The sequence below is a fragment of the Callionymus lyra genome, chromosome 10, assembly GCF_982586985.1.
Source record: "Callionymus lyra chromosome 10, fCalLyr1.hap1.1, whole genome shotgun sequence".
Taxonomy (NCBI): Eukaryota; Metazoa; Chordata; class Actinopteri; order Syngnathiformes; family Callionymidae; genus Callionymus; species Callionymus lyra.
Genome location: NC_141827.1, coordinates 10193398 through 10206510, shown reverse-complemented (window position 1 = coordinate 10206510; position 13113 = coordinate 10193398). Strand labels below are relative to the sequence as shown.

The window sequence follows — 13113 nt, the reverse complement described above, 5'->3', positions numbered from 1 at the left end:
ACATGAGTGTTACATGAGTGTAACATGAGTGTTACATGAGTGTAACATGAGTGTTACATGAGTGTGACATGAGTGTTACATGAGTGTGACATGAGTGTTACATGAGTGTAACATGAGTGTTACATGAGTGTAACATGAGTGTTACATGAGTGTGACATGAGTGTTACATGAGTGTGACATGAGTGTTACATGAGTGTAACATGAGTGTTACATGAGTGTAACATGAGTGTTACATGAGTGTTACATGAGTGTAACATGAGTGTTACATGAGTGTAACATGAGTGTTCCATGAGTGTTACATGAGTGTTCCATGAGTGTTCCATGAGTGTTACATGAGTGTTACATGAGTGTTACATGAGTGTAACATGAGTGTTACATGAGTGTAACATGAGTGTTACATGAGTGTAACATGAGTGTTACATGAGTGTAACATGAGTGTAACATGAGTGTTACATGAGTGTTACATGAGTGTTACATGAGTGTTACATGAGTGTTACATGAGTGTAACATGAGTGTTACATGAGTGTTACATGAGTGTTACATGAGTGTTACATGAGTGTAACATGAGTGTTACATGAGTGTAACATGAGTGTTACATGAGTGTTACATGAGTGTTACATGAGTGTTACATGAGTGTTACATGAGTGTTACATGAGTGTAACATGAGTGTTACATGAGTGTTACATGAGTGTTACATGAGTGTTACATGAGTGTAACATGAGTGTAACATGAGTGTTACATGAGTGTTACATGAGTGTTACATGAGTAGTACATGAGTGTAACATGAGTGTTACATGAGTGTTACATGAGTGTTACATGAGTGTAACATGAGTGTTACATGAGTGTAACATGAGTGTTACATGAGTGTTACATGAGTGTTACATGAGTGTTACATGAGTGTTACATGAGTGTTACATGAGTGTAACATGAGTGTTACATGAGTGTAACTTAATTGTTACACTAGTGTAACACGAGTGTGACATGATCACATGACAATTCTATTCATCATATACATGTGTAAGTAGCAGAAGAGAATGTCATATCAGGGAGTGATGGGAGACATTTAAGTGACATGTAAATGTGACCATTTTCAAAATGAAAAAACTTTCAGATCACAAGATGAAGAGAATTATTTTTCCTATATTTAAAAATACCAATAACATGTATTTTTTTAATAAGACATCTTTATACATCTGTGACTTAAATGAACAAGTAGACTGTCTGGTCCAGAGTATATTAGTTACTGTCCTTTCCCTTGATGGAGAATGATTTTGCTATTTTTACCACAGAACTGTAAATAGAGGAGTTTAGGACCCAGTGGAGTGGTCGGGCTGAGGTTCCCCCTCTTCCCACTGCCTCCTGCTCCATCAGTCAGTGTGTGTGAGGGGATGAGGGGGATGAGACAATAATCTGCTCGGCAAGCAACGGCATCACATCTCCAGCCTCCACCTTCCAGTCGACCTGGAGGAAGATGCTGCGACCTGATGGAGGGATGTGAAGCCAGAAGAAGAAGAAGAACCTCAGCAGCATCTGTGAGGTACTGTGCTTCGAGGGTCTCGGCGGTGGGATCTTAAACCACATCATCAGCCTCGGCGAGGAAATAAGAAGCAGAAAAACCTGCACCATTGAACCATCATCATGCTTTCCCTCCATTCCTCCATGTCGCATCCTCTCGAGCCTCCTCGTCTCCTGCCATCCAGTCACGTCCAATAACATCTTGTGACTGGTGTGTGTGTGTAGGTGGTAACACTTCTGGTGACACAACATTCTTGATGTGCAATAATGGAGTTTCGTTGACAATCCTAAAAATGGGAGCTCAGCTGATTAGGATTTTGACACGGCGCCCTATTTATATCACCCAATGTATGCTATTTTTAAACTGCGTCTTGTAATAGCAGATCTGGTGGGCGTGACGTTAGACGCGTAGAGTTAATATTAGAAGCTGCTTTAAGGAGCTTAAGATTAAGAAACATATTGTAGAAATGTACTATTTATCATCCTGCTGACCTTTGCTTATGTACACCCACGTTTACTTAACACAATTTTATGGCTTTACATTTATTTATTATTATTATATCAATGTTTTCTAATATTTATATATTTATTCCAAAAAGGCTGAAAACAAAGATCAACATTGGAATTAAAGTAAATAAAAAAGTACAAAAACACTCTCTAATTTTTTTAAATTAGTAAAATATTCATTATATTCAATAATTCTACTACTACTACTGCTAATAATAGATACTAATAGTAATAGTTCTCATTATCATTATTATTATTATTTTATTCTATACAGTATTTCTAAAGCTATTCTGGAGTATATATATATATACAGTATATATATAAATATATATATATATATACAGTATATATATATTTATATATATACTGTATATATATATATAAATATATATAAATATATATATATATATATATATATATATATATATATATATATATATATATATTTATATATAGTCTAGACTAGTTTACTTTTTCAACATTTTTGCTAGCAGCGAGGATTTTAACAAACGTAATCTTTCTCTCAATATTCTTCTCCAACGAAGCTTGTTATCTTGTTAGCGTCTCACACACCCATTAGATGCTACATGCAGACGTGTGAATAATTTATTCCGATTATTATCTTCCAGCAGGATCGCACGCCAACCCTCAATCACATGGTGACAACTGATCACATGAAGACCATTATTTTCCCTCTTCTTTTGCACTGCGAGTCTTTTTTTTTTTTTCAAAGACGTAGATTTACCGTTTTCTCTCCGTCCGCAGGTTCACGGGATGACAGAAGACAAAAGAAACGAATGAATGTCCTCGTCCTCCCTCAGAAGAGCAGGGTAGACTCTGACCTAATTCTCCAGACTCTGTTCTCCGGCTGCACATCCTGGCATTGAAGGATGGGTGATGGGCCAGTGACTGACCCTGCCCGCCTGCCTTATTCCACCCTTCAATGGAGTCGATGTGGAACTCCTCCCTCCCACCTCCACAGCTTGTTTCCAACACCTCCTTGCTACCCGAGGACTGGGCCTTGTCCCAGTCGCTAGCTCTGCTGGCCATGCTGCTCATGGATCTGCTGGCTGTTTTGGGCAACGTGGCCGTCATGGCGGTCATCGCCAAAGCTCCGCAGCTTCACAAGTTTGCCTTCGTCTTCCACCTGTGCGTGGTGGACCTGCTGGCGGCTCTGGTGCTGATGCCGCTCGGCATGCTCTCCAGCCGGGCTTTCTTCGGGGAGGCTCTGTGCCGGAGTTACCTCTTCCTCAGCGTGTGCCTGGTCAGCGCCGCCATCCTCTCCATCTCCGTCATCAACGTGGAGCGCTACTACTACATCATCCATCCCATGAGGTACGAGGTGAAGATGACCGTCGGCCTGGTGGCGTCGGTGCTGGTGGGCATTTGGGTCAAAGCGCTGGTCATGTCGGCGCTGCCTCTCCTGGCCTGGTTCCTGCAGGGAGGAAGAACACCTCTTCTGGAAAGCAACAGCATCGGCGGAGGAGGAGGTACGGCCGTCCCGACGCCCCCGGCTCAGGGTCACCGGCGCTGCTCCCTGCACTGGACGGGCGGAGGGTCAAACCGTTTAGCCTTCATGGTTCTTTTCACTCTGGTTTATTTTCTGTGCCCATTGCTGCTGATTCTCGTTGTTTACTGTAACATGTTCAAAGTGGCCAGAGTGGCCGCGATGCATCACGGCCCTTTACCCACGTGGATGGACACGCCTCGACGCCAGAGGTCAGAATCGCTAAGCAGCCATTCCACCATGGTGACAAGCTCCGGGACCGGCACCGGGCCCGATAGGGACACTCCAAATCGTCCGTCTGGCGGCGGAAAGGCAGCGGCGGTCTTGGCGGCCGTTGGTGGGCAGTTCCTCTGCTGCTGGCTGCCCTACTTTTCCTTCCACCTGTACTCTGCTCTGGCTGCAAGTCCACCTACCGCGCTGGCCTCCATGGAGGAGGTGGTCACCTGGATCGGCTACTTGTGCTTCACCTCCAACCCCATTTTCTATGGGTGTCTGAACCGGCAGATTCGGGAGGAGCTGGGCAAACATCTGCCTCGCATCTTTCAAAGACAAGGCATCGAGGCCGAGGAACGACTGCCGAGCCGCGACGGATCCATAGAAGAGAACTTCCTCCAGTTCCTTCAGGGCACCGGCTGCAACCTCGACCCCCAGAACTCACACAGCACCTCCAGTCCTAAAGGTGAAGCTTGCCGTCCGCCCGCGGACTCCCACCCACGTGAGCCACCCCAACCCATACCAGTTGACTTTCGCATCCCTGGACAAATAATAGACGAGACCTTCCTTGAGAGCGACGAGGGGAGGAACAATCATATACTTTCCGATGACTAGATATCATTTCTTGATGATTTAAGACATTCGGGTGATTCAGGAAGAAAGCTTTACAGCAGGTTCTCTTAGCAAGTAAGTGCGTAACACGGGTCTAATGTGAGTGGAAAGTCAAAATGGTGGATCAAAGGATTGTACCTTCATCTAATCTCTGGAATCACTATTAAAGTTTCGACCGTACTACCCTAATCATGTAGTATTCCCATATAGTAAGTAAGTAATTTGTATTTATATAGCGCTTTTCCAGACCAGGGTCACAAAGCGCTTAAACAATCAAAACAATACTCAATAAAATATATTCTTAAAAGGTCAAGATAACACCAACAGTTTGTCACTCACAATAGTTGCTTTTGGTCTGAACATACTCTAACAAATCATAACATTACTTTAATTATTCAATTCAGAAATCTTGATGAAATACTCTGTATCTGTAGATACACACCATTATCTTTCTATTTGTTTTATTAGGTTTTCTTGATGTTAGCCAAACGTATTGTGATGCTAACTCAGAGATTCACGAGACAATCCACATCGATGTTGAACGATCGATGACCCGTAAATAAATGTAGATCCGGGCCTAGGCAGGAGTGTGGATCGGATTCACGACTTATCGTGAGTTTTCCTTCAATAGACAAGCTAAAAAAGAGAACACTTGTATGCACTTTAACATATTTCTATGGTGACATTTTTAAAAGTGTCTTATATTATGGTTACAATTACTGTTTGTTCCTATTTTCCAGCGTTTCATGAGAATCAAATTTGAGATTCTTTCCGTGTTCAAAGTGTGTTTGGTTGTTTTGAATTTTTACTGTTAGTTGTGTGAACTTTTCATCGCAGGGAAGCTAATGTGTCGTGGCTAGTATTCGGTACCTGCCTTGTTTCAACGTTTTCCAACAGGGGGAGCTGTTGCCCGATGGTTCAGGGTCACTAAAAGTACCTCAGATGATCCCTGGACGCTGTTTTTGAAGTCATTTGCTAAGCAAGGGTTGACGATGCTGTTTGTTAAAAGAGAGGTAACCTCCTCTGTTTGGGCACAGGGTTTTTAAACATGTTTACACGACTTGGACGTTCTTAACACGACACCCGGGGATTTTGAACTGTGAATGAAATGGAATATTGTGACTCTTCTTTCTGAGAGCGACATGTTTTTCTACTACTTGATTAAAAGACTCACTTCTACTGTCTTTTAATTCTTCGTAAAGGAAAGATTTGCTGTTGTAATAAAGAATTTCTATGTTGTTAAATATTTCATTTTTCTTTTCTTTTAAAAAAATATAATTTAAATTCACATTTAAGACACTAATAATTGTTGGATTTTTGTGTTACTTAATTTATTCCTTTTAAGTACACGTGATATTTTTCATTCTGTAATTATTTGACCTTCTAGAAATCAACACACATGGATTAGAATAACACATTTATTCTGCATCTTATATAAACTCAAGTTAAAAGCAAAACAGAAATGATAAGTAAAGCGGATTTTTCCAGGATAATAGCAAATGTTTATGTATTAAAAAAGATCAAAATGTAGTATTTTTATTTTCTTATAGCAAATGTCAGAAGCTTCACAAGGTAAGAACGATATGAAACAGCAGAATGATTGTCATTTATTGTCATATTTCATGCTTAACTAAAACTAGCTAGTTCACTAACTAGGCTAACGATACTAGCTCATTAGCTAGTTGGGGAACCAACAATATGATGTAGTTATTTAGTTACCGCTTGTATTATGTTTGTATTCATTTGAATCAGCTTTTGTAAAACGTTATAATAATGTGCCTTTATATTTATATTTATGTTATAAATGAATCAATCTAATCTGTAAGGTAACTCGGTAAGAGGTGTAAATAAATAATTATAATAATATTTGATTATCTATCTTTTGATCGATTGATTATTTATTTCAATGTTTGTTCTTAACTCACTTGAATTAAATGAATTGACACAGGTCACGTTTATTGGTTAACAAGTGAGTTTAAATCGTACAATTTAGGTGAATAAAGTCAAATAAATCACACGGCTGCAATAATACCTGAAGCCTCCTGGTGGCGTTCTTCCTTTTTCTTTGTCTTCATCTTAAACGGTACAACTAATGTGTTGATTTAAGTGTCTCTTAAATAGATGTTGGACTCTATTGTATCATCAGTATCTGTTTGTACAAAACTCTTTTCATTGATATATTGACATTAGAAAAGGATCTTAAGCCCCGCCCACTGAAAACACTTTTCTGGAGTTTTACCATAACCACGCCCACTCTGCTGTGATTGGTCAAGTGTCAAGGTATATCACCGCGTGTCTTCAATCCTTTAAGTCTTCACCTCCAAAGGGCTCTTTGTATAAACAAAGCGGGTTGTGATTACAGCTGGCTGGAGGAGGAGTGAAGCCATTATTACGTCATAATGGACTCTCGCTCTCGTAACCTCTCGTTCGCCCAGATTTCAGACGGGGGAGAACTTTATTAACTAATTGGTTCAAAATATAATCATGATGAGAGACTTACTGCATCTTCAACGTTTGAAACATGTGAGTGGGTCAGGAAACATTTGTTGCCCTTTAATAACTTTAATTTACAAAAAAATTTGTAATCTATGCTTTGTTTCTCTGAATTGAAAATTATTTGATAATTCATTTGAATCTATATTAAACATACTATTTCTAATCTGTCTGTGAAGGTTCCTAGAACTCTACACAGTCCAGTTGCCTCACTTTTGAATCACTTGGATACCATTTCTAATAACTTATAATAAAAGTAATCAAATCACATATTATTCTTAAATAATAAATCATATTTTACATCTTTAAAACCAAAAGAATGTTGATATTCCAGCTCTCTTGCTTGATGACAACTATTTTAACATTTATCTATAAACAGATTATTTCCAGAAATAACTCTACTGATCCCTGTTGTTTTTTATTTAACTTTACTTACGCGATCATTACAACTTTTTTTTAAATCTGGGGCATCTTCTATTTTTAGACGAACGGATCCACAACTGTCCTTCGCTCACCTTGACCAGGCAGCATCGTCTCGACTGTCATGTGAGCCTGTTGGAATTGCAACATCGTGGTTAAAAAAAACGCCGGTATTGACTGTAAGAAAATATGCTCTCTGTTGCCGGGGCAACCGAGGAGGTCGGCCCTTATCAGAGGAGGCCCGTTGTGTGTCTTTGAGCTCGCCGCTGTGCGGCTCTCTTGGCTGGGAGGAGGAGCCAACTCTGCAGAGGCACTTGTTCTGACCCGCTATGGATCCTGTCGTCCCTCTGCCCCGAGACCAGACCGAGCTCCAGAGCGTGATGTCCCACTAGGATCGAAGATGTCTTCATCATCATCATCATCATCATCAGCTGCAGCAGCAGCAGCAGCCTCCAGCTCAGCCAGCAATGGACAAGGAAAGACAAACTCAAAGTCTCCGTTCAGGAAGAGGGCGAGCCTGCAGAATACAGCCGTGCTCGGTGAGTGTGGGGGTGTGTGTGTGTGTGTGTGTGTGTGTGTGTGTGTGTGTGTGGTTTAAGGGGTCCCAGGAAAACTTACCTGGTCATGCAGTCATTTTGTAATTGAATAACTGGAGGTTATAGATTAGATTTGAGGAACATTATATCATTTCATTTCACTTCGTCCTGCTTGAATTTTGCAAAGTAGTAAAACATGTATATTGTTGTTTATGTGAGGAGCTTCATCAAGTTGTTTATCAAAGTCACCATGTTATGATGCCCCCCCCCCCTCCCTTATCTGCTCACATTACCTACACAAGAGGTGTGGCCATGTTTATCATCCAACCACACAACTTGTTTTTGTCTAACCTGTATGTCTCGCCCAAAATGTCACACTCCCTCGAACACACTTCCCTCGTCGAACTGTTACTTTTTTGATCATCTTTGTGTCATCGTGGTGGATCTAGATGAGTGGGCGACAACTACACTTCCTGAGGGGCCACATTCTATACAGTGGGTGTATAAATATATAATATATATAATAAATGAGAAGCAAAAAACTATCAAAACAAAAAATCAAGCTAAAATTATTATTTTATTGTGTTAAACATCTTGTATAAAATCTCTTTTTCCAGAAATATCTTTATATATTAACTTAAATAATTTTAAAAAAAGCAATAAATACTAACAAAAAGGACAAAAACAGAAAGTAAAAGTCCTAAAGCAAAACCCAAATAGTCATATTTAGACACTAGTATTGAAAAATAAACATAAAAACAAGATATAATTGTTAGTTTCTACATGATTTTTGACCTCGTAAAAGGCCACAAAACATGTGTTGTTGTCATAAATTGTAACACTTATTGTCCAGGAGAAGACAAAGTTATAAAGTAACTACTGCTAGAAATGGTGCTGGTTTAACCACCCTCTCCGTGGGTCAGCGCTCCACCTCTCACTGACGGAGACACATGGACGTGACGTCACATCATGGACCAGATCATTGAAGTTCTGACGCTGGCTTTGAAGTCGGCGCAGGAGGAAAAGGTCGAGCCTCGCCATTCATGTGTCCATCAAACGTTGATTGAACAACACGCCCACACAGAGCCACACGAGGCTGCAGCAGCAGATCTCAGGCCGCCAACACAAATCAACACACGCTGTATTTGCTGAGGAAGTCAGCCTTTGCTGCAGTAATAAATAACTTAGAGGGTTTTCTCCAGCCACGGAGCCTTTGGCTTCCTCTCCATCATCTGCCTGGTTGAACACTCATGCAGCGAGCACTTTGTCATGAAAATGCACATGTTGATCCCCATTATGGCATCTTCAGAGGTTTTTAGTGTCACTGAAATACACAACAACTTCAGTGTTTGTCTGTGTAGTGTTCCACGTTCAATACTGTTTTATTTATTTTGTCATTAAAAGCCAGTCCAGGCACAACAATCCAGAGGAAAAATGATAATAAATAGTAATTTTAATCAATATATATGTATGATGATGTTGTGGATTTAAACTAAAAAAAAAGAAGAAAACTATAAAACGATAAACAAAATCTGAATTTGTTCCAAAACATCTTGACAGAAAATTATAAATGCACTTCCCCTCAACAGTTTGATCTTAACTAACATTATTTTATCCTATAGCATTTCCGAGAATAAACGTGTGGATTTGGAAAAGTGATGAAAATTGGATTTTATTTTTTTTAATGTTTTTATATTTTATATATATATATATATATATATATATATATATATATATACAGTTGACGTTCTGTCAATTTTAAACATAAAAAGTACCTTCATTTAAATTGAAATCTAAATGAGATAATATATATTTTAAATACAACTTGATCTTATTTATATATATATATATATATATATATATATATATATATATATATATATATATAGAATATAGAATATATATTATCTCATTTCGATTTCAATTTAAATGAAGGTACTTTTCATGTTTAAAATTGACAGAACGTCAATATATATATACTGTATATATATATATATATATATATAAAATATAAAAATATAAAAATAAAAAAATAAATCCAATTTTCATCACTTTTCCAAATCCACACGTTTATTCTCGGAAATGTTATAGAATAAAATAATGTTAGTTAAGATCAAACTGTTGAGGGGAAGTGCATTTATAATTTTCTGTCAAGATGTTTTGGAACAAATTCAGATTTTGTTTATAGTTTTATAGTTTCCTTTTTTTTAAAGTTTCATTTAAATTGAAATCGAAATGAGATAATATATATAGGTACTTTTTATGTTTAAAATTGACAGAACGTACAAACTAATGTAATCTAATCGAACAAACTTTCTTTGTATTTGTTTAGTGACCACATCTTCTGATGAATTACTTTGGTCATGTTTGGTCAACTCTTAGAGGGAGATCTGTTCTCATTTAGTGATCTGCTGATGTTGTATTGATTGATGGAGAGAGTAGGAGGAGGTGGAACATTGAAAGTCAGCAGAAGTGTGTGAGTGAGAGGCAGTCAGCAGGAACGGCGGAGATAAGACATGAGGAGGAAAGATGTGGTGAGTGTCACAAAGGCAGATGGGAAAATAAAAATTGGATTATTTGTATTGTCGTTGTTGTTGTTGTTATCTGAAGCTGTGGAACTTCTAGTTGAAAATCAAGTTTAATTTGGATAAATGATTCACCTGTTTTCATTTTAAGGATTCAACCTTTTGTAAAAATAATTAATATTGATTTATAACTCATTTGCATGAACAACATTACCAGTTTAGATGGAAAATAACCCCTGCAGTGCGTTTGAGAAAACGTCATGTTTGAGTTTCGACAGTAGAGGGCGTAACTGTCCATCTATTCAAGCCGGATGAGGACATGAATGACGTCTACATTTTTCCTGGATATTTCTAACCTTATTTCTGTTTTAAGGCTTGTCCAAGTGTCAAGTAGTTTGTTGCGGAATTTTCAAATCACTAATAATTTTCCAAGAAGCTTTTAAGACATTCAAGTCTGTGTTGACCAGATAGTTGAGTTAAAAGTCTGTCAATGTCATTTTCGCACTTCTAGAACAGTTTTACTATTTCAGCGACAATTTATTTTGTACACATTATATACTTATTGTTGAATAACAACTTCCATGTGGCCGCTAGTGTTCATGTTTGTCAATATAGTCAAAATGCAAAATGATGTCAAAATACTTAAATAAAAGTTTGTTTCTTGTCTGTGTTAAAGCATAAACGTGCATTGTGAGAAAAAAAACAAGGCATAAAGTGTGTTGCGCATGTCTAAACAATACTTTGATCAAAATATAACAAAAATATAATGATACATTTTACTATAATTTGATTTTAAAGTGTCGGTTGCACAAAGTACAAAAGCAAATATCTGTTGCAAGAGACCCTCCAGAACTATCCAAAATATTTGTATTCAAGTTTTCTTTGCGTCTATAGCAGCAGTTTAACTATGACTAGCAGGATAACCAAGATAAGATAAGATGTTTCTTGAAGGAGTCAGTAGATCATCAAACACAGAGATTGTTCCAAAGCTTAGGAGCAACAGTCTGGAAGGATTTCTCTCCTCTGGTCCTGAACCGTGTTAAGGAACCATCAGTAGATTCTGATCTACAGACCTCAGAGCCCGAGCTGGGGTGTAAGTCTGGATCAGATCACTGATGTAAGGAGGAGTCTGACCATGAATAGATCTGAAAGTAAGAACCAGTCACGCAAATAAACTGTTGCAATAGTCCAGACGAGAAGGCACAAACACATGTATTATAAAGAGTGTTGTGACATCATTTTCCTAAATTTAGAGATTTTTCTCAGTCGAAGGAAACAGTTTCTGGTCAGTTTTCTGCAGTTTTGAACAAGAGACATGTCTTTATCAAATAAAACACCCAGGTTTCTCAGGCTAAGTTTGACAGACTAGCCTATGTCACCCAAGAACTGACTCAACCCTGGAACCTTATCATCAGGAGCAATCACCAGAGTTTCAGTTTTGTCCACATTTAGCTTCAAAGTGTTTTCACTAATTGTTTGATTTCTAGCACACAATTGTATGCTAAGAGCTAGTTAGCTTAGCTAATGAACTAAGCTGTTCAGCCTCTGGGGCTCAGTTGGATCAAAAGAGCAGTAGAGCTGGATGTCATCAGCAAAGATGTGATAAGAAACATCAGGAAATCTCTGAATGATTTTACCGAGGGGAATCAAGTATAGCAAAAAAAAAATAAAGGACGCTAAACAGAACCTTGAGGGACTCCACACAACAGATCCGCTGATTCAGACATTATTTGATTGGCAGATCAAACAGAAACTGCGCCCAGAAAGGTATATTATTGTATCTTACAGTACATTTCCTCTTCTCATCTAAAGGTTCAAATAGTCAACCACTCCTCTCGTTTAATCTTCCATTTTCCCTCCAGCATGTGGATCATCTGTAGCTCACACTTTTCTTGTGTCTTAACTGACCAAAGACAAAATAGAGCCTTTTCAACATTTCTCTGTTTTAGTTAATAGGAAGAAAACGAGTCACTGAGTCAAGAAAGCTTGTGTTTGACAAACATGTCCACGTCAAACATTCTGTGGCCGTCGAATTCTAATAATATCCTTGTTTTGTTGACACTGGAGTGAAAAAAGTGTTTCAGTGGTCGTGCTGAAAATGTTGTGTAGTCGTCAGACACACGGAGCTGCAGGAGATTTCACAGGAATTGAACTCCCAACCTTCGCATTGAATATGCAATACAGATGTCAAATTCAAGTTTTAGGGTTTTTTTTGGAGCCGGTCGTTTATGAAGTGTCAAGTAACATGATCACAGTGTAGAGTTGACACACACTTGCACTTTGCTATTTCCAGATATGATGACGGCGACTGTTTTTTTTGACAACTTTTACTGGCACATTTAACACCAGGGGTGTAAAGATCTGATCGTCTCATGTTTTACTCACAAGTATATTTAATTTCAATGTTTGATTCGAATGGAAATTCATAGGAATATGAATGATAATGAGGGATCTGGGCTCACAAAGAGTTCTTTGTTGATCTGTTAAACTTCCTGCCGCTCTCCACACACTTATTGAGTTGGAAAAATATTGAATTAAAATAGAATAAACCATAGCAGGAAGAAAAAACTCTTAAAGTAGTAGTCTTAAATTCAAATTTTCTATATGGAGTTTAGAGAAGAAGCTTCCTCCTAAACTTTCTATCTGATAGCGTAAAATAGATTTTGAAAATTTGCCCCAAATTTTTTATTTAATTATGTTTCTATAGAAACTCAGTTGAGAAACACAGCAGGCCGGACGTGCCTGTGATGTTTGGCAGTCATGTGATGTGAGTCCAACACCAGCC

The 13113-nt window shown here is 38.3% G+C and overlaps 2 protein-coding genes across 6 annotated transcripts in view; both read left to right on the top strand.

The window, feature by feature from the left end:
- The first annotated feature begins 1426 nt into the window (after positions 1–1426).
- On the top strand, positions 1427–5429 carry LOC148070217 (G protein-coupled receptor 61-like). The gene is made up of 2 exons (XM_087800628.1): positions 1427–1537; positions 2788–5429. Exon 2 carries the CDS (start codon positions 2966–2968, stop codon positions 4355–4357), a length of 1392 nt encoding a protein of 463 aa, XP_087656754.1. The 5' UTR covers positions 1427–1537; positions 2788–2965; the 3' UTR covers positions 4358–5429.
- Positions 5430–7574: 2145 nt separating this feature from the next.
- Positions 7575–13113, top strand: part of ampd2a (adenosine monophosphate deaminase 2a) — a 37054-nt gene continuing 31515 nt past the window's right edge. For 4 of the 5 annotated variants that reach the window (XR_015712894.1, XR_015712895.1, XR_015712893.1 and 1 more), the window contains exon 1: positions 7576–7806. Coding sequence is in view for 2 of the 5 variants with exons in the window: in XM_087800113.1 (XP_087656239.1) it covers positions 7668–7806 (139 nt within the window). In the remaining 3 variants the exon portion in view is untranslated. Of the gene's footprint in view, positions 7807–13113 lie in introns of all 5 variants that reach the window. The other variant, XM_087800115.1, reaches the window with a different exon arrangement.